The sequence below is a fragment of the Podarcis muralis genome, chromosome 3, assembly GCF_964188315.1.
Source record: "Podarcis muralis chromosome 3, rPodMur119.hap1.1, whole genome shotgun sequence".
NCBI lineage: Eukaryota > Metazoa > Chordata > Lepidosauria > Squamata > Lacertidae > Podarcis > Podarcis muralis.
Genome location: NC_135657.1, coordinates 89,547,687 through 89,569,642, shown reverse-complemented (window position 1 = coordinate 89,569,642; position 21,956 = coordinate 89,547,687). Strand labels below are relative to the sequence as shown.

Genomic DNA, 21,956 nt, shown 5'->3' with positions numbered 1-21,956 from the left:
GCAGATGCAATAGGTGCTAAGTCTTGGACGAAGAGGGCAAGAGCTATGGCAAAATATGTCTTTATTAATCTCTTTATCTTCCATTTAGTATTATAGGTCTAAAAACATCCTTTTCAAAAACATTTCCTTTCTTTTTTAATTTCCCCTTTAATTAAGCATTAGTTCCAATTAAGAAAGGTACAAAGGGCTGATGGCTGCCAGCTGCTGATCCTGTAGATTCACCGTGGACTCAGCTACACAGCTGCAAATAAAGCGTTTTAAATGTGTTGTAAAAATGCACTATACAAATGTGACACTAGATGGTGGCAGTGAGCTATGCAAAATTAATGCCTTTTTAAAAATGGGGGTTTTTTAAAGCATTTTCACGGCGTTTTTTTAATATGTGTGTAATTTCTACCCATATCTGTACTTAAAAACAGGAAAAATAAAATTACAATATAATGAAATAATTATCGCGGTTATCATCAGAAGCTTTAAAAAAATTCTTTTTTGCTTATTCAATCAAAAACATATAGTTCAATGACATATTGAAATACAAATAAAGGGGAAACAATACAACTGCAGAAAAATGAAAATTAATTATACACACACAAGATACGAATAACAAATAATATAGTTTTGCTCAGGGGAAAAAATTATGCTATGTTATATTCTTTCACGGGCCAGAACTTTTAGACCCAATTCCAAGAAAAAGCTGATAATAAACATTTTTTTCTTTATGATATCACTTCAGACTGTGGTGAGGATTCAAAGGCTTGAATGTTCCCACACACATTTCCCCCCACCCCAAATCCCAGTGCATAGAAAATGGGATGACACTAGATTTCTAGGTGCGCAGTGTTTTTTAAATTTTCTTTGGACGAGCATCCAGTCAGGTAAAATCGCACCTGTTGGGATTTCATTCCTCCCGTTGCAGGAAGTGTGGTTGTTTTCACATGTCTGTGTTGACATTCCATAGTGTTGGAGTCAAGAGAACGGAAGTTCAGTTACACCGTTCCGTTATGTTGTACTTTTCTGCTCTCTCAGAGATGAAGGAGAGAAGAGCCATGATTTCCTTTGCTCTGTTTTGTACATAATAAAGTAGCCTAGAAATCCACACCTCCAATGCCTAGCTTCTGATTGGACTCTGCTTTTGTATTGAGGATATGTGTCACAGAAGCGCGTCGGGAAAGAAGAGTGATGAATCATCCCAAGGGTTGCTTGTGGGGGAGAACACTCCTGCCTGGCATTCTCTAGATGGTGCAAGAAGCCCGGCGAGGTCTTTCTCCATGTACCCAGGCACCAACAGCAGCTGCAGTTTGAAGTGGTACAGAGCAATTATAGGCAGGTTGTAATTAAGCCGCCATGACTGCACTCATTGAGTTGCATTGGACGTAGTTGAAGGAGATCATTCCATCAATGCAAAGCCTTTCTACTTGCCTAATGGAATCACCTCCCCTTTCCTCCTCTCTGGCATCACCTTGCTATTTGGGAAGTTTCCCCCACCATCTAGAGCAGATTTGGGGAGGGCATGTGAGCCAGGAGAAGAGGGGGAAATCCAGTTGTGCTAGGAGGAATTCTGGCACTGATCTCTGCTGGGAATAAGTCTCATTGAATTCAGCGGGACTTGTTTCTAAGTCAAGAAGAGACATAGGATAGCTCAGTCAGTAGAGGGTGTTATAAAATGATACATATCCTTACATTGTCTATCTATCATGTTATCAACCAATAAATTTGTGTATATTTATTCAAAACCTGCCAGGGAGTCCAGTTCATTTTGTTGTCTTTTTAGATAATTTGAACAATTTGAACAATTTGAAAAGTTCCCATTCTTCCTTAAAGTCACAGCTGTCCTTGTCCCGCAATTTGTATGTCAGTTTAGCCAGTTCTGCATAGTTCGTCAATTTTTCTTGCCACTGTTCTTTCGCTGGGATTTCCTCATTCTTCCATCCTTGTGCTATCAAGACTCTTGCTGCTGTTGTGGAATACATAAATAGATTATCTGTTTTTCTTGGCAGGTCTTGTCCTACAATCCCTAACAAAAATGCTTCTGGTTTTTTTTACAAATGTCATTTTAAACATTTTTTTCAATTCATTATATATCATTTCCCATTTTTTTAAACTTCTCTACATTCCCACCACATATGATAAAAAGTCCCTTCTTTTTCTTTAAATTTCCAACATATGTAGAGCGTGAGACTCTTAATCTCACAGTCACGGGTTCGAGTTCTGCGCTGGGTGAAAGATTCCTGTATTGCAGGGGGCTGGGCTGGATGAGTCTCGTGGTCCCTTCCAGCTGTACAAGTCTATGATTGCACTCCGTGGTAAGAGTTGGTTGCTGGATGTCTTCCAAGGCAAATCTAATCACAGCTGCGTCTTCCTTTTTGCTTTCCTTTCTCAAACTTTCTACTTCCTGCGTTAGGGTTCCTATATCGCCAGATTTGCTGTGGTCGATCCCTGAAATGGGCCGAGTCTATCAAACAGGAGTGAGAGTACAATAAGAATAGGACACCCCTTTCCCGGAATGAACTTCCTCCTACACAATCATTACATTTGTCATGCTAACGTTCCATATCCTGACCGTGTGAACCTCACCTCAACCAGGAAACACATGTGCCTGTGCTCTTGTCATCCTAACAAAACAAAAATAATTAAACCAGCCAACTTTTGCGTGTATTGTGTTTTTGGACAAGATGATGCATCCGCGAATCACAGAGAGAGATGCACATTCAGTGATACATTTTTTCACGGTGGAAGCTTCTGATTTTCTTGCACGGCATTTATTCTGATTTTCTTGTGGTACACACCTTCCTGGCAGCCATTCATTCGCCCCCAATTTATCTGTGCCCTTTCCGTGTCGCTCTCCTAGCTGCAGAAAGTCTGGTGTGTGCGTTTCGTAAGTGGATTTGTCGAGCTGCAGTCACAGAGTCCCTTGATCCACTTTGCACAAAACCTAATGTTCTGGTGTGCGATTGAATCACTCCCACAAAGTCCTGACAGTCTGGAGGCGCTGAGAGACAGCAGTCCTATGCAAGGTATAAATATAGGCTGAAGCTCTCTTCACATGCAAACTGTGAATCTGGATGCACTAGATGTGCACACTTTAACCCACACCAAAAAAGAAAAGGGGGGGGGGAAGGAACATGCAAAATATGCCTGAATTTTCTCTCTCTTTCTCTCTTCAAGTCTAATACTAAAGCAAGCAAGCTCTGATGCTAATTGGCCTCTTACCATAGATGCATTCTTATTCACATTGCATAGATACGGGCAAATTGTTCAGACTCCTCTATGACCTTTAGAAAAGGCAGCAGCAAGGTAGCAATCATCTTGTTTCATCCAAAATTGGGGTTAAATTTAGGTGCATGGCAAATAGCGCCATCTGGTGGAAATGATAGGATTTGTAAATCACTTTGCCCTTTTAAAAACTTCATTAACTAGGCTTTTTTGCTTTGCTTTGCTTTGCTTTGCTTTGCTTTGTTTTTGGTCAGGCACCAAAGTGTTTTCAGATGCAAGCGATGCAAAAGAGAAGCTTTAAAAGTGACGTGCTGAAAACCTGGCACAAAATAAAATTCCCTGCTTATTTCACCGTGACTCAGATTTGGGTGGTGGTTGGTGCAGTAAAATGACTAAACTGCAACTTCAAGATCGAAGAGATGTTGCTTTTTAGGCTCAGTTGCTATTGCCGCTGTCAGGGGCTCAGGAGCAGAGGCGCAGGGGAGAGAGGAAATGGAGAGCGAAGGGGAAGAATCTGAGGGCAGCGGAGGGCAGAACGACAGTGACTCGAGAGATTCCATAAGCCTCTCCAGTGAATCAGAAGATTCCCAGAAGGGGGCGCCGATGGCCAGGGCAAGGGGGGTCCCAGGGGGGACACACCAGAAGCAGGGGGCCAGCGGAGACTCCCAAAGCAGTAGCTGGAAATCAGGGCCAGCTTCCCCACCAGAGCGTAGTGGGGGGGAAGAGCCCCATAGGTCAGAGTCAGCGTCTCCTCCGGCAAGCAGGGAGGAGGAGTCAGGCCCAGGTGGCATCCCCGAAGAGGGAAGCAGCGACAGGAGCAGTATAACGGTCAGAAGGAAGGTGGCAGGCTGGGCGCGCGCGCCAAGTTCAAATGTACAGGCGCGCAGGACAGCAGAAAACACGGATTGGGAACCAGGTCCTAAAGCTCGCCGGAGGGAGGGGGAAGACTCAGGGGATTCAGCGTCAGAAGAGTCTAGGAAGGGCAAGACCTCGGCGGACAAGCGGACCCAGAGGAAGAGGGAGCAGAGGAAGAGGTGGAGCAAGGCTAGGGTCTTAAACTGGTGTCTGGGGGGAGGAGACTCAGACGGAGCTTCGGCGGTCTAGGGTTTAAGACGTAGAGCTGCGCGCTGTGGCTGTAAATGAGAAACTGAACTTCAATAAAAACTATTTAATATAACAACGGACTGGCGTTGGTCCTCTGTGAGCTGGGACCAGGGGCAGCTCTGACAGCCGCTTTCCAAAAAAAGAAGTTAAATTTAAATAAACGCAACACCATTTCAAGTAAAGGTGGTTAGGGCAGGGTGATATGGTAAAAATATTTAGCAGCATATACCATATAAAAATGCTCTTTTTTTTCTTATTAACTATCCTCTAAAAAACAACTGGTGGGTGCTTGTAACACACTGGGTGATGTTCAATGCCCTTCTTCCATTAGCACAACATTTTGCTCTTTGTTACAGCACTGTCAAGCTAGAAATGTCCAGAGTGAAGAATTAACTCTTTATAGTCAGAAGTGCACTTACAAGTTAGGGCATGTTCATCAATCCTACGTCTCTCAGCTATTCCTACAGAGAGGCTGCACCCCCGACCTCAGCTTATTTATCTCCCCCACCCAAGCTGCGTGCAAGCAGGTGAAGACTGCGCCTGCGTGTCACCGGCTTCTGCTCCTCCCTCTTCAGTCCTCTCCTAGTCCTGGGAAAGAGGGTAGCAGGAGAGGTGGTGGGAGGAAAACTGCTCGTACACATGCTTTCTAGCAGAGCAATAGCTATGGGAGGGCTAGCCAAGTTTTTTGGCCTGGGTGAAAGCTCCAGAGGGACACCACTGAGGCTCCCAGCCTGTGTGTGCGAGTGTGTGTGTGTACACAAATGCATGCAAGGGGATGCCAACTGGGTCTTCGACCCAGGTGAAATAAAGTCTAGTTTTGTCCCTGTTTTCTAGGCATGGAGAAAGCTGAAATGTGAAAGAGCTCCTAGATGCTCTGCCACTGAGCTGAAATATATTTTTTTAAAAAAAATGGAAAAAAATTTGTCCAGGAGCACCTTAAAGGTAAAGGTAAAGGGATCCCTGATCATTAGGTCCAGTCGTGACCGACTCTGAGGTTGTGGCGCTCATCTCGCTTTACTGGCCGAGGGAGCCGGCGTACAGCTTCTGGGTCATGTGGCCAACATGACTAAGCCGCTTCTGGTGAACCAGAGCAGCGCACAGAAACACTGTTTACCTTCCCGCCAGAGCGATACCTATTTATCTACTTGCACTTTGACATGCTTTTGAACTGCTAGGTTGGCAGGAGCTGGGACCGAGCAACGGTAGCTCACCCCATCGCGGGGATTCCAACCGCCGACCTTCTGATCAGCAAGTCCTAGACTCTGTGGTTTAACCCACAGTGCCACCCGCGTCCCTTAGGAGCACCTTAGAGAGGAGCAAAAATCTTTCTCACACACGCAAACACTTTGAAGTACCATTTCATACCCTCCAACATTTCTCCAGTGAAAATAGGGATGTCCAATTCAATAATGATAATTTTACTATTTATACCCCATACATCTTACTGGGTTGCCCCAGCCACTCTGGGCAGCTTCCAATAGGGTTGCCATATATCCCCTTTTTCCAGAACACGTCCTCTTTTTTATAATGAGAGTAGTCACAGAGATCCATAGTTAAAAGTAGAAATTTTCAAATATGTCCTCTTTTTTGCTCTTCAAAATATAGCAACCCTACATATATAAAAAATAATAAAACATTAAACATTTAAAAAACCTTCCCTATACAGGATTGTGTTTTGGACAGTTCAGGGGTCAGATAACTCCATACCCTCCAACAATTCTCCAGTGAAAATAGGGACATCCTAATGAAAAGCAGGACATTTTGGGATCAAATCAGAAACCGGGGCGGCTTCTCTAAATCAGGGACATCCCTGGAAAATTGGTACACGTGGAGGGTCTGTCGTTTCTGTCATGCTGTTGCTAGGATATTTTAGCTTGCCGTCAACTGTTATCTCAAGGTTACAGCTTGTGAACTGCTTCCATTATTTGGCCAAGTTTTCAATGTAACCAACGTTTTCAAAATGAAAGGATAAGCCAGAATAAGGAGCAAGACCATGGTATATGGTGTAAAAACTTCATTGAATGTTCTCAATCCCAGAGCAGGGATCAAAGTAATAAAAAACAAATAAAGAGGGGGAAACAATATACAAAAATTACAGAATCATAGAAATGGGACCAATAAACTAAACGATTTGATCCTGAGGTAAACAAGCATAAAGAATGAATACATCATTGTCATATATGTCACAAGCAAGCATTGAGTCAATTGGCCATTGCTAAATGGGATCTTGGATTTATTTTGACTTACAGCATGAATATGAGTAGCATGCTTTTGTGAAGAGAGAGGGAAATGCCAGTTTGGACTAAAATAGCAAAAGTATTGCAGAAGTATTGCATATAAGTGAAGTCTGTTTTTCTTTCAGCCTGACAGGTAAGAGCCAGAAGATGGCAGTCACTCCACATAAAATATACAAAGAGATGCTCAGGAGACAAAGTACCGTATTTTTTGCTCTATAAGACACACTTTTTCCTTTCTAAAACGTAAGGGGAAATGTGTGTGCTAAGCCAGAAGCCAGAACAGGGAGAGGGAGCGCTGCGCAGCGCTCCGTCTCACTGTTCTAGCTTCAGGATTAGTGGCGCAAAGCCTCCACAGGGCAGCAGGGTGCCTTCATCCCGCTGCCCTTTGGAGGCTTTGCGGGCTGTCCCAGAAGCCTCCGCAGGGCACGGGGATGAAGGCTCCCCGTGCCCTGCGGAGGCTTTGCACAAAGCTAGACCAGCTACCCCAGCGGCTATCCCAGAAGCCAGAACAGCTAGAGGCTATCCCAGAAGCCAGATCCCTCTTGCTGTTCTGGCTTCTGGGATTCAGAATTCCCCCCCTTATTTCCTCCCCCCCAAACTAGGTGCGTCCTATCATCTGGTGAGACCTATATCGCAAAAAATACGGTAACCGACTCTTCCTCTCTTTTTAACTAATAATTACTTTGATGTCACCATCTAAAAATCTTATCGGCCTGTAGCCAGCTTACATACTGGCTGCAGTTGGCTGAAACTGCAGTCTAGCAACATCTGGAGGGCACGGGATGCTTCCAGCTCTTACAAATGCTCATATCGATCAAGGAAATCAGTGTTTGGCTGTTTTGAAAATCCAACTTCCTCTCCATTTCCTCTTTTCTGGGCATAATAATAATAACAATAATAATAATAATAATAATAATAATAATAATAATAATAATAATAATAATTTTTTATTATTTGTACCCCGCCCATCTGGCTGGGTTTCCCCAGCCACTCTGGGCGGCTTCCATAGAAACCAAAGATACAGTAAAATATCACAGATTAAAAACTTCCCTGAACAGGGCTGCCTTAAGATGTCTTCTGAATGTCAGGTAGTTATTTATCGCTTTGACATCTGATGGGAGGGCGTTCCACAGGGCGGGCGCCACTACCGAGAAGGCCCTCTGCCTGGTTCCCTGTAGCTTTGCTTCTCGCAATGAGGGAACTGCCAGAAGGCCCTCGGCGCTGGACCTCAGCGTCCAGGCAGAATGATGGGGGTGGAGACGCTCCTTCAGGTATACTGGGCCGAGGCCGTTTAGGGCTTTAAAGGTCAACACCAGCACTTTGAATTGTGCTTGGAAACATACTGGGAGCCAATGTAGGTCTTTCAAGACCGGTGTTCTGTGGTCTCGGCGGCCGCCCCCAGTCACCAGTCTAGCTGTCGCATTCTGGATTAGTTGTAGTTTCCGAGTCATCTTGAAAGGTAGCCCCACGTAGAGCGCATTGCAGTAGTCCAAGCAGGAGATAACTAGAGCATGCACCACTCTGGCAAGACAGTCCGCGGGCAGGTAGGGTCTCAGCCTGCGTACCAGGTGGAGTTGGTAGATAGCTGCCCTGGATACAGAATTGACCTGCGCCTCCATGGACAGCTGTGAGTCCAAAATGACTCCCAGGCTGTGCACCTGGTCCTTCAGGGGCACAGTTACCCTATTCAGGACCAGGGAGTCCTCCACACGAGCCCGCCCCCTGTCCCCCAAAAACAGTACTTCTGTCTTGTCAGGATTCAACTTCAATCTATTAACCGCCATCCATCCAACCGCCATCCAACATACGCAACTCCCTCAACCATTCCTAATAAAGCTCAGTGTCCAGACCCTTGATCCTCTTGGTCATCCTCCCCTGCAAACGTTCCAGCTTGTGAACATCCTTCCTAAATTGTGGACACAGTATTGCAGGTGTGGTCTGACAGAATAGAAAGGCAAAGGGAAAAGACCCCTGACAGTTAAGTCCAGTTGCAGACGACTCTGGGGTTGTGGCGCTCATCTCACTTTACAGGCCAAGGGAGCCGGCATTTGTCCACAGACAGTTTTTCCAGGTCATGTGGCCAGCATGACTAAACCACTTCTGGTGCAACGGAACACCGAAACAAGAGCAGTGCATGGAAACGCCATTTACTTTCCCGCCGGAGTGGTACCTATTAATCTACTTGCACTTTCTGGCATGCTTTCGAACTGCTAGGTTGGCAGGAGCTGGGACCGAGCAATGGAAGCTCACCCCGTCGCAGGGATTCAAACCGCCGACCTTCTGATCAGCAAGCCCAAGAGGCTCAGTGGTTTAGACCACAACACCACCTGTGTGAATAGAGCAGAATGGAGTGGGACTGTTACTTCCCTTGAACTGGACACTGTACTTCTGTTGATGCAGCCTTAGAATAGCATTCTCTTTCTTTGCTGCTGCATCATATTAAGCTTGTGGTCCACTCAGATCCCTAGATCCTTTTCACATGTACTACTAGCAAGCCAGGTGCCCCCCCCCCACTGGCAACCCATGCTATGCCCTTGCATAGCTATATGCAGTGCCTGATTTACGTATAAGCTAAACAAGCTATAGCTTAGGACCCCACTCTCTTGGGGGCCCCCAAAAAATTAAAGGAAAAAAATGGATGTACATTTCCAAAATATAAGATAAAAAAATAAAAAATAAAACCACCATACAGCAACAGGGTTTTGTGTTGGGTTTTTAGGGAGCAGGGTTTTAGCCTGCTCCCTAAAATATCACTGGTTTGCTCATTTCCATATATAAGGTGCCTACATTCTGCATGGACTTTGCTTTCTGCATGGACTTTTCAACAATTACTTTGATAAAATACCGTATTTTTCGCTCTATAAGATGCACCAGACCACAAGACGCACCTAGTTTTTGGAGGAGGAAAACAAGAAAAAAAATATTCTGAATCTCAGAAACCAGAACAACAAGAGGAATCGCTGCGCAGTATAAGCAGCAATCCCTCTTGCTGTTCTGGCTTCTGGGATAGCTGCGCAGCCTGCATTCGCTCCATAAGACGCACACACATTTCCCCTTTTTAGGAGGGAAAAAGTGAGTCTTATAGAGCAAAATATACGGTACATCTTTTGCTATGTGCAAATGGCTTTAGATACCTATTAGGTCCATAAATTACCATACCGTGGTACCTCGGGTTAAGAACTTAATTCATTTTGGAGGTCCATTCTTAACCTGAAACTGTTCTTAACCTGAGGTACCACTTTAGCTAATGGGGTCTCCTGCTGCCGCCGGAGCTCGATTTCTGTTCTCATCCTGAAGCAAATTTCTTAATCCAAGGTACTATTTCTGGGTTAGCGGAGTCTGTAACCTGAAGTGTCTATAACCTGAAGCGTCTGTAACCCGAGGTACCACTGTATAGCATATATTCAAAGCAAAAAACAGTGGCAATTTGTTGTGGACAGAGGACAGCTGGACATATAAAGGGCCCCATTACCTTCAGTAGCTTAGGGCCTCATCAAACCTAATTCTGGTCCTGCATCTATGTCCCTTACATTGCAGTGAGGCTCAGCTAAACTCCTGTAATATTTATCTGCATAATGCCAGAAGCGTCACCTCCTAATTTCTGCAGATCAAGGCATTGTTAAAGGCCACAAGAGTACAGCCTTGCTGGGGGTTTTCCTGGTCTGCCAGCAATGCTGGTGATGAAAGATTGTGTTCAACCAAAAAGCTGTTTAAGAGAAGGGATGGAGCTGGGAGCTAGAATAGAGAGGAGAAGGAGGGTAGTGGTGTGGTATCAGTATAATTTACATCACTGTTGCTCTTCCTCTTTTGCTTTGCTAATATGTCTTCCACGGTTTCCCCTGAAAGACACTAAGTGCCTTTAACAGCTGCATGAAAGGCAGAAATTCAGCAGATAAAACTTTCCCTTGCCATGGAGCTGAAAGGGAAACTGTATCTTCTGAATGTTCTGTTTGCTGTGCAAGCAAAAATATAAATGAATGAATGGGTGCTCTGCCAGGCCCTATCTAGCCTGTGTACATTAGTTAGTTATTATTATTTTTTATCAAACTGTTCTTTTTTATTTTTTAAAAAAAGTTGCAAAACCCATTGCACAAACTAATTATCAACTTTTATGACCTTGGAGATACTATGAGTACAACTCAGCAGAGTTTAACATTTAAGCTGTTCACCACTCCTTTTTTCCCCCCTGGACATTAATCTGGGCAGTTACACACAGAGAGAGAACTCAGATCTGCTGGCTGCTATGAATGGCTCCCTGGGTCATAAGGCCAGTGCTTTTTTTCGGGGGGGGGGGGACTCAGGGGTATGCATATCCCTAAACATTTTGTGAATCTAAGTTTGGCCTCATAGAGTGGCAGTATTTCAAGATGAGTAGGAAAATGAGAGTACCCCTAAACATTTTTTTTTGGGGGGGGGGAGGGAATCATGAATTTATAGAGAAGTGTGTAAAAATAGTTTTTTCCCATGGCTGTCGTCCTATAACCCTTATCATGGAGTACTATCCATTTTTTATTGTTGTTATTATAATCATTGATTCTCCCGCAATCTTCTAAACAGCCATCTCAAGGCAATTTACACATAAGATTATTATAAATAGTTAAAACACATATTGTTGTTTAGCCGTTTAGTCGTGTCCGACTCTTCGTGACCCCATGGACCAGAGCACGCCAGGCACCTCTGTCCTCCACTACCTCCCGCAGTTTGGTTAAACTCATGCTGGTAACCTCGAAAACTCTATCCAACCATCTCGTCCTCTGTCGCCCCCTTCTCCTTGTGCCCTCCATCTTTCCCAGCATCAGTGTCTTCTCCAGGGAGTCTTCTCTTCTCATGAGGTGGCCAAAGTACTGGAGCCTCAGCTTCACGATCTGTCCTTCCAGTGAGCACTCAGGGCTGATTTCCTTAAGAATGGATGCGTTTGATCTTCTTGCAGTCCATGGGACTCTCAAGAGTCTTCTCCAGCACCATAATTCAAAAGCATCAATTCTTCGGCGATCAGCCTTCTTTATGGTCCAGCTCTCACTTCCATACATCACTAAAAACACATATACAGTACCTCAAATGCATTTAGGACTGGAGAAAAAAGCAAATGCTCATGGTAAAAAAGAGGCCCATTTATCCAGATGAGAAATCCTGTCAGTAAAAAGAAATGCGCAGATAGAGAGCACTTGTCGGGTTTCGACAGGAATGCTATTTCAGAGGACAGAGGCAGCCACACTCAAAACCCCGCTCTGAGTTATTGTAGAGGCAGCTTATGAGATCCTTGCAGGAGAAACTGTCCCGTGGACTGCAGTGATCTCTTGGGTGTACAGTGGTACCTCGGGTTAAGTACTTAATTCGTTCCGGAGGTCCGTTCTTAACCTGAAGCACCACTTTAGCTAATGGGGCCTTCTGCTGCTGCCGCACCGCTGCCGCACGATTTCTCTTCTTATCCTGAAGCAAAGTTCTTGTGGCTTCAATAGAAGTTTGATCAGGCAAAGCTTCCCCACAACTGCACAATCCAATGTATGGGAGAAGGAAGCCCGACCGTATTAAATGTGGGGAAAGGGTGGCAGCCTCAGTCTTTGGGTAGGGGTCACCTCGTTAATTCCTGCTTGTTATGTATCCATTTGGGTTAGCGTTTAGCTGCCGAATTGTCAAACTTGGCTTCGTTTATGCAAAGCACCAGCAGGAACTAGTGGTGGTTGGACAGACATGTTATTGGCTACTCAAGAAAAACATTGCACAAAAGTATAAAAGCTGTAGAATGCTTTATTACATATCAGTGTAGCGCCACACAATATTACCATCTTTTACTCTTGTTGTTCTCACTGTAGCTTTGTGAATTTACACCCCAATTTGTGCCCAGCGTAGTTGTAGCTACCTACAACTGAGGTGAAATAATTTTGCTTTGTTTCAGTTTATCCGTAGAAAATCTTCATGATCCCTGGCACATCCTTAACTTCCATTGGTGGTTTTCTTGGACTCCCGGGCTGCAGAAATTTCTTAACTGTAGGGATGCTGCTGATTCTTACTTTAAAAGCCTGAAAAGAGAAACAGCAAAACATTTAGAAGAGAAAAGGAGAAGTCTTATAGCAAAAATGGTGGCATTCCTGAAGAATCATCTCTCACCATGATGGTAGTACAACTTGATCATCAATACTGAAACTATTTATGAGAAACTTTATTATCTACAAAGCACAGTTATTTCAAGGTTGCTCCTTTGAAGATGGAAGCCACTATTTGCAGGCTTGTGAGTTGCTTTTAAGAGTCCACAGTTAATTCACAAATGGCTTATCCATGAATATGGGCCTTATTTGTGTGACGGAAACCCAAGTCACGTTTCAGAGACGATGGTGTTGTAGATACGCAAAGGGGGATAAAAGCTCCATACTAGAGCTCGGCTTATGCTTCAGTAAGCATACTGAGCTCTCATCTGTGAGGCCTGTCACTTTCCTTTATATGAAGGCTGAAGAGATCCAGAAAGGGGTGCAAGTATAGATCTACTAGTTTGGTTAAATTAATGGCACCACACTTATGAGCTCCAGAGCTGTTCTTCCCATCAAACTACTAAGTCCTAGTTTAGGATGTGTGCCTGTTGCCATGTGATGCTACATGCTCAATCACCAAAACACACATGCACACATATACACTATATGCGTACAGACATTTTTAAAGCCTGGGAACCTGCATGTTGTATACCAGCAAAGGTCCCCAGAGAATTACAGTGCTGTACCAAGTATACCTTGGAAAACGGAATATGGAGTGGTTTGGCTTGAATGGCAATTGCAATTAGTAGACATATTGTTCCCTATGGTGTGTCGCTGCTTCCAACCCCCTTGCTATTCTGCTACTGTTGTATGGATAGTGTGCTCTAGCACACAGGGGGGGAACCTATGACCTTTCCATTATGGATGGCCTACATTTCCCATCAGCCCCAGCCAGCATGGCCAGTGATTGGGGTGGATGGGAGCTGCAGTGCAGCAAGATCTGGAGGGTTTCACAGCTAATGAGAACTTGCAAGAGCCAGGGAACCTGTACCTATTTAGGGAAGTTTTTAATGTTTGATGTTTTATCATGTTTTTAATATTCTGTTGGGAGCCAGCCAGAGTGGCTGGGGAAACCCAGCCAGATGGGCGGGGTGTGTATAAATCAATCAATCAATCAATCAATCAATACAACAACAACAACAACAACAACACCTGTTCATCCTCTATCTTTTATAATAAGTTGTGAAATTGTGTTGCTTACCTTTAAAAGAGGGAATTGGGAGAGAATATCAGCCTTCAGCTCTTCTGCCATTAAAATGGCTTCAAGCAGTTGAATATCTGCTTTGCTGAGCTGATTTCCCACCAGGAAATTTTGCCTGTGATCTTTGAGGACCTACAGAGCGGGAAATGTTTTAAGAGTACTTCAGGTACATAAACAAAATGGAGAATATATATTTGGGCAACTTTTGTAAACCACGCACCCAGATAATATTGCATCATGACATGAAGAGGATTTGGATCAGTACTGAGGTAAGGAGTGCCAAACACCCCCCCCCCCCCACTTCATCTGAAAAGCCACTGCACCAAAAATGAGAAGATGGGGTATTAACACGCTGTGTGCTATGCTTACTCTTCTCTCACACCACTAAAATGTTTCCTTTTAGCTCAGGACATGGTCTAAAATTTACTGTTGCCGTTTGGAAAATGAAGAATTAAGAAAATGATTTCTGACAGACCAGACAGTCCTGTCAACATTACCAGCTGCCAACTACAGTTGAGCATAGGTGACTCTGTTCTCTCAAAAGGGGTTGTAAGTTCCGTTCCTTCTTTGCCTCGTACCTTTTCGAAGGCTGGGAAGTATCTGGTGGTGGCTTTTTCGACAATGTTTGCAAACTCCTTCTCCCTCGTGTCAGCTGGCCTGATGGGAAGCATCAGCATCAGTTCATACAGATCCATAGTACCTTCACAATACATATCAATCCTGAGGGAAAGAAAATGTTGTTGTGACTGGATCGCCAGGGACCATGGGACTTGGTGTGGTACATTGAAAATCGCGGATACCAATAAAGCTCGTGCGTCAATAGTGGGGAAGTGTTTCTTCCTCTCAGATAATAATAACAACATCAGGAATAATATTTTTTAAAAAAATATTGTGTAGCCACTTCAACAATTCAGAGCACCTCACCCACATAGAAAGACGGCAGCGAGGAACTTGAACCTCAATTTGCTTATTTCCTCCTCACACCTGATTCATGTTCCTTTCATGTCATTTCTTTTCAGATGAGATGCTTGAGGTATGTGTGTGGAGGGGGGGGTATCTTTTCAAAGTGATTTTTAAGCTGCTCCAGGAATGTTTTTTGGCTGAAGGGTGGGCTTTAAAAAACAACTCAACTCAACCAACTCAAATAACTCAATAATAAAATCATACGGATATCCCTGGGTGCTAGACCTGTTGCCCCTCTGTAGCAGGAATAGAGAAGCTGTTTACCTCCAGAAGTTTATTTGGTTCCTACTTCCAGCACCCCTGACCTTAGGCCATGCTGGCCAGGGCTAATGGAAGCAGGAGTAAAACCACATATGTAGGACAGAGTGGGATTGTGAAAATTAGCCGCACAGATCTAGAGTCTTGTGGCAACTAATTCCTATTTGTATGGGGCTTTCCATGCCAAAGCCTCTTTTACCTTGTTCTCTGTGGAAAGCCCTTTAAACTATACTCTTTTCAGAAAACAGCACACATGGGCACTGGACAAATGGATATAACAACAACAACAACAACAACAACAACAACAACAACAACAACAACAACAACAACAACACAATGGTAAGACAAACAGAACCAACACAAGAGGGAGAGGGGAGAATTGAGTCATCTCAGTAGAAAAACAGGGACAATGCTTCTATATTTTGGAGAAGGTATATTTCTTCCTTTGAAAGAGCCCTTTTCTCTCTCAGTGTCTCTCAGTCTCAGTCTCTCTCTCTCTCATACACCATAATAAAAGTGCTTTCTGAGTAATATCATTTGTCTGATAGAAAAAAACACATTGGCAGGAAATGCTCCTATTTTCATAGGCATAAATATGCACAATGAACAAAAAACTGTATGATTTGCTGATCAGTCATAGAGACCTTCTTCAGTTACACCTTTTTTTTAAGCAAATCATATTAAAAATCAGAATTATATAAGTGAAAAGGGGGGGAATGGGAAAGGTGTATTGACCTCCAGTGATCCAATCTATTGAGATTAAATGAATGTCTAGGGCATGAACTTTGGAGAAACCACCTTGATTTCTAATGAACCAGTGCACATGAACTAGTTGGGAAACTGAGAGGTTATATTAGCTCACATTGCTCAATCTTGAACCTTTTTTGTTTTAGTTGGCAGTCACAGGGAGTTGAAATGCGCTGACTCATAGCTTGTCAGCAGATTATATGACAGACTAGAGATTTCTTCTTGGATCATGCATTAATAACAAAACTTATAGAAATATTACAGTACAATGCTCTCTGCTTCACATCCTTCCCATAGAGATTGTATTTGGTTGCAATGTAGTTGAGAATAGCTCGCGTCTGCACCATCTTCATCCCATCAATTTCCACCATGGGCGCTTGTTGAAAGAGCAGGACTCCATCTTTTCAAAGGAAGATGAAAAGTGTCATTTCATTCTCCCAATTAATTACAAGGACATGTGAATTTTCAGGAACACCTGACATGCTTTGAATCTGAGTATTTAGGTACTTCTCCATTGTTCCTTTCTGATCATAAAGTTTGCCTCTGCTTTTTTTCGTATAGTGAAGAATGCTTTTGCAGAAATGTGCTAAACCTGTACAGCAAACACACAGTGGAAAACTAGTTTTGTGTGTATATGCTAAACCTGCTCTCTAGCTAAAAACAAGCCCTGCAAAATGCAGTGTTGAATATCATGTGTCGAAGGTTGCTGTCTATTGCTAGGAAACTCTCTTCTCTTTCAAAGGACAGAGTTAAAGGCAATACAACCAGATAACAACTGTGAATTCACACATATTCTTGCTGAAAATCGTGCACAGGTAACTGAGATTAAGGGCACAATGAAGAACTGGAGAACTTTCAAAACACCTATGATTAAGACTGGAAGATAGTCCCACTGAACTCAATGTGGCCCACATGCGAGGAGGCAATGTAGAATTGCAGTGACTCTTCAGAGTAGATTGTCTATTCTTCATATTGTACAGGGAATTCATCTAGACTATAAACTTGCTCTTTTAACTTCCGTGTAATCTTGGTGTCTGTGTGATTATCCTCTAAAGTATCCTGAGATATTCAGATGGCATACTCACCCTTCCTTAACTTTTCCAGATCTTCGTTTGACTCAATAAATTGTTCTTCAAACTAGAAAATAAAAGAGGCAGAAGATTTCAAGGGTCTCATGAAATAATTTCAGCTGCCATAAATGGCCCAGAGTTTTTCAAGCACTGGAGGAAATTTCATGGAAACCCCCTAAGTAATCTCTTCTGTTGTCAATTTTTGGGGAAAGCAATACGAGACAGGAAAGTGCCACAAAGCATGGGAGGGGATTATAAGGGCTGGGACAATATTAATTCCACTGCTAATGTCATTGATGGTTGAAGTGGGGATATGATATTAAAAGTGGTGTGAGTCTGAAAGCAGTTCATGTCCTGAAGCAAGGAAGTCACAAAAATGGATGTCTTGGTGTGAAAGCAAGGCCAGCCCAGGACTTTTCTCTGTCTGAGACAGAACAGCAAATGGTTCCCCAATTTGTTTTGTCACATGACGCAGAAAATCCCTGTCCCTGACAAGAAAGGTGCAACAATTGTGAATGAAAACACTGTAAATGCAACAATTTGCTACCCTTCCAGGATAACTAAAATCAGTCACCTGAGGCAGCTGCCTCACTCTACCATATGAATCATAGAATCATAGAATCATAGAGTTGGAAGAGACCACAAGGGCCATCGAGTCCAACCCCCTGCCAAGCAGGAAAGGACTGGACCCAACTGCCTGAAATGGATTCCTAGTCTGCATACCTTCAAAGCACTTTGAAAGCAGATGACTTCTCCCAAGGAATCCTGGGAGATCTGGTTTATCCCCACAGAGCTACTATTCCCAGCACCCTCATTTATGTATGCACATAACAGCCTTGAACAAGCTACATTTTCCCATATTATTTTTCTTGTGGGGGCGGAGAGCGATGTGCTTCAAATATGTGGTTATATTTACAGCCTTAAATAAATGGTGGGTTTTAGATAAATTCTGAAGACAAACCTCGACCCCAGCTGCAGCCAACAGCCACCTTATGGTTTCCATCCGGCCTCTTCCATTGATGTAGTAAAGCTTTGGTTTCCCAGCCATGTTTCTAAGTGCTTACTTTTCTGTTGTGATAACAGAGAGATAGAGAGATGGTGTTTAGTAGAGAAACAACCACCACTAGAGAAGGACAACTTTTTAAAATGCTGGTTGGTGATTGCTTGTAGCAGGATTTCAGATTGAAGAAGAAGAAGAGGAGGAGGAGGAGGAGGAGTAGTTTGGATTTGATATCCGGCTTTATCACTACCCGAAGGAGTCTCAAAGTGGCTAACATTCTCCTTTCCCTTCCTCCCCCACAACAAACACTCTGTGAGGTGAGTGGGGCTGAGAGACTTCAAGAAGTGTGACTAGCCCAAGGTCACCCAGCAGCTGCATGTGGAGGAGCGGGGAAGCGAACCCGGTTCACCAGATTATGAGTCTATCGCTCTTAACCACTACACCACACTGGCTCTCTTGTCTAACGGCTTCTTGTCTGTTGGTTTTAAAAAAACCAGTTTCATAATCATGATGCACAAGCAGATATGGCATATCATAGTAAAGATAAAATTGAAAATGAGTTTTTAAAAATAATGAATGTTTAACCCTCATTAGACAGCCATGGTCCTTGTTCACAGAGGCACAAAACAGTAAATTCCCCCCTCATTCCTGCACTGTTGCCATTGTCACTATCTGCCTTGTATCTCCTAAAACAGCTCTGGAAACCTGCCTCTCCAGGATGGCTAGCTATCGGGGATGATGGGATTTTATGGTGATGGATCACATCTGGAGCCCACCTCCATCCTAAAACTATTTCAGATTTCCTCACAGAGACACTCCCTTCTCTCAACCAATTTGCCCCAGTCTCCACCATCTGTAAATTGCCAATTTAACGAAAAGCAAAAGATTTGCCTTGCCTTCCTTGCCCCCTCTTCTTGAGGTTTTGAATCCTGTTTGGCCCTTGCCTTTGTATCCACTTCACGGCACCATTTGGACAACAGCAGGTGCTGCAGAATGGACCCATAAAACTCACCCTTTAGCTACTTAGGTGGCAATTCACACTAGAACTTTGAAGGCAATAAGCCAAAGTCAGCTTTCCCTGTTGGAGAGCTGAGTTCGCAGGATGCTGGCATAGGAACCTCGCTCCCCAAAATGTAATGGATCTATTTCTTTGGAAAACTACATGGTACATTGTTTTCACTAATAAATGCATTTATATGCACACTTTGTGCATTTTTATGCACTATTTGTCTGGAGGTATTTGTCAGGTATTTGCAAATCTCAAACGAGAGCTATGTTTCATATTATTTCAGAAAATGTAGATTTGGCACGTTAAAATGCAAACTGAATCAAATTTCTCTCAATTTCTTGAAATCAAGAATAAGTAATCAAGATAACAAACTTTTTATAAAAGAATGGAAATGGTTTATTGAATATTTGCAGATAAATTGCAAACAGATATAAACACTGGCAGGATTATTGTAATAACCTGCAGTTTCATAGGAGTATATATTTAAAGTCGATAATTAAATGAGCAAATTAAATGAATTTGGATATGCAGAAGATATTTAAAAAGTCGATAATTAAATGAGCACATTAAATGAATTTGGATATGCAGAAGATATTAAAAAATAAATTTAAGGAACCGCAGAAAGAGGGGAAAGGAAGACAGACTTTGAAATGTTAAAATGATTGTAAAATTAATGAATATTTGAAAAATATAAATAATTTTTTTTGGGGGGGAATCAAATTTCTCTCCCAACTCTACCCAACACTCTTTTGAGGTGCCACCAAGACCCTCAACCCACCCCCATTTGATTTTTAGAGCTCTGCCACTCCCCAGCTTCTGCCTTTGGTCTATCCAGACAGAAAAGCTTCTTTCACAAGATTACAGGTCTCCAGAAAATCCTACCACTACCTTTTAATGTTCTGTTGGGAGCCACCCACAGTGGCTGGGTAAAAGAAGAAAATCTTTGGGCAGAGGTGAGGTCTTTGGTAATTGTCCCTGCACCACTCCTCTGTCAACGGTGTCACTCTTGAGTTATGACTCTCCAAAGGAATTGCCTACCTTTGAATACTAACCTGCTGGAAGTCCTGCTGGGCAAGTGAAACTTCTTATGAGACAGAGCAAAGGCTGAACTTGTGTGCATCAAGTTTATAAAAAAGCTCAGAAGCTCCACCTTCCAGCTCTGCCTTTTGTGAGACTTTTCACCTAGGGTCAAATCAGTTGCACAAAGTTAATCCACAATGGGAAAGGTTCTCTCGCAGGTACATAACGTGATGCAACTCAGTTTAGTATAAATCTGTGCAGCTGCATTGAAGGCAAACGTTAATGTCCTTATCATAATTAACCCAAACTCTTGTATCACTGGGCAGGAGGCCACCGCAATCTTTGGCTGCAGCTGCTGGCTAGGAAATATGGACAAAGGTCATCTACAAAGAACTTCCCTGCTGGTGGCACTCACCTTTTGAGGGGTTTGGGGTATTTAGATGGCTGTGATTAATTTACACTGGTGTGCAAAACAGTGAGAACTGCTTTTGGTCAAGCAGTCGGGACGCCTGTGTCAGCTGCTTCTCTTTGAAGAGTAAATTCTTATTGAAAGGCTTTTTTCCATAAGGTGCAATGCATTCCATACCACAATATCCACGAAACCAAACATTGGTACTGAAGCAAAGGGAAAATGAGATATCATAGCCTGATAAGAGTCTGGTAGAATAAGCATGTTTCGCATAGCATGAACTTCTTTTGACATATAGTGTTATAGAGTAAAACACCGAGGTCCAGCTCCGAGGGTCTTCTGGCAGTTCCCTCACTGCGAGAAGTGAGGTTACAGGGAGCCAGGCAGAGGGCCTTCTCAGTAGTGGTGCCCACCCTGTGAAATGCCCTCCCATCAGATATTAAGGAAATAACTATCTGACTTTTAGAAGACATCTGTTTAGGAAAGCTTTTAATGTTTGATGGTTTATCATGTTTTTAATATTCTGTTGGGAGCTGCCCAGAGTGTCTGGGGAAACCCAGCCAGATGGGCGGGGTATGTATAAATAAATAAATAAATAAATAAATATTATTATTATTATTATTATTATTATTATTATTATTATTAAGAAGTCAGAAATGTTTCTGCATATTAGACCAGAGTAGATTATTCCCATCTAATACAGTGGTACCTCGAGTTACAAACACCTCAGGTTACAAACGCTTCAGGTTACAAACTCCGCTAACCTGGAAGAGTTACCTCGAGTTGAGAACTTTGCCCCAGGATGAGAATGGAAATCATGTGCCGGTGGCACAGCAGCAGCAAGAGGCCCCATTAGCGAAAGGTTAAAAACAGACCTCCGGAATGAATTAGGTTCATAACTAGAGGTACCACTGTACTGGGGTTTATCCATCTAACCCATTTCAATTTTTTTGAAGACTCACTGTACTTCCTCCTCCATTATCCACTATTCTATATATTTATATGGACATGTGACTACTTTTTATCTACAGCTTTCTCTAAAAAAAGGCGCTATACTCACTTGTGATGGAGAGCTAGTAGAATAGTAGAAACCTATAAAACATCTCTAAAAGTGAGATTAATGTCATTAGTAGTGAAAAGGGAACTGTCGTCTGTCACAATATGACAGGGTGCCATGCCAACTTGAATAAAATATGGGGGGCAGGTAAGCCCCACCCCGCATAATTGATCACAACATGTAGCACATGCACACCATTTGAATGGCAATGCCCATCAGCTTTGTGGGGGCCCGGTCCCCTCAAATATTTTATGGGGGGGCAAAGGGACCTTGGCCCCTAGGAATTGGCTCCTAAGCAACATGGCCTATATGGTTTTGTTCCTTCTGGGCCTTAAAGGCTCTCACTATCATTTTAGAGCATTTATTTTCAAGCTCATAATATACACTGTTACTTTTTGCATGGAGGTGCTTATATACTCAGCATCTAGTGCTTAGAAGTTCACTGTGTTTACGCAGTAAATTGGCATAAAGTTTTCAGTTCAGTCCTTGTGTCTGCTGAGGCCGATATGTCTTTCACCATCTCAGTTTGCAATGCTGATTTCTGCTTCTTCAAAATGATGGACTTTAGGCAATGTCTGCTCAGTACTGTTTTCATAGCATCCCAGATTATGGCCTAAACTGGTTCAGTTCAAAATAGGCTAT

General features: G+C 43.1%; 1 protein-coding gene across 2 annotated transcripts; it reads right to left on the bottom strand.

Annotated features, from left to right (window-relative positions):
* Positions 1-12,284: 12,284 nt before the first annotated feature.
* On the bottom strand, positions 12,285-20,023 carry LOC114593331 (glutathione S-transferase-like). Of its 2 annotated transcripts, none has more exons than XM_028721692.2 (7): positions 19,881-20,023; positions 17,781-17,887; positions 16,835-16,886; positions 16,017-16,149; positions 14,360-14,501; positions 13,782-13,913; positions 12,285-12,574 (listed from the first exon to the last, which is right to left on the bottom strand). In XM_028721692.2, exons 2-7 carry the CDS (start codon positions 17,865-17,867, stop codon positions 12,452-12,454), a joined length of 669 nt encoding a protein of 222 aa, XP_028577525.2. In that variant the 5' UTR covers positions 17,868-17,887; positions 19,881-20,023; the 3' UTR covers positions 12,285-12,451. The 2 variants fall into 2 exon arrangements, with proteins under 2 accessions (XP_028577525.2, XP_028577527.2); XM_028721694.2 differs by having other exon boundaries at positions 19,867-20,006.
* Between the last annotated feature and the right edge of the window lie 1,933 nt (positions 20,024-21,956).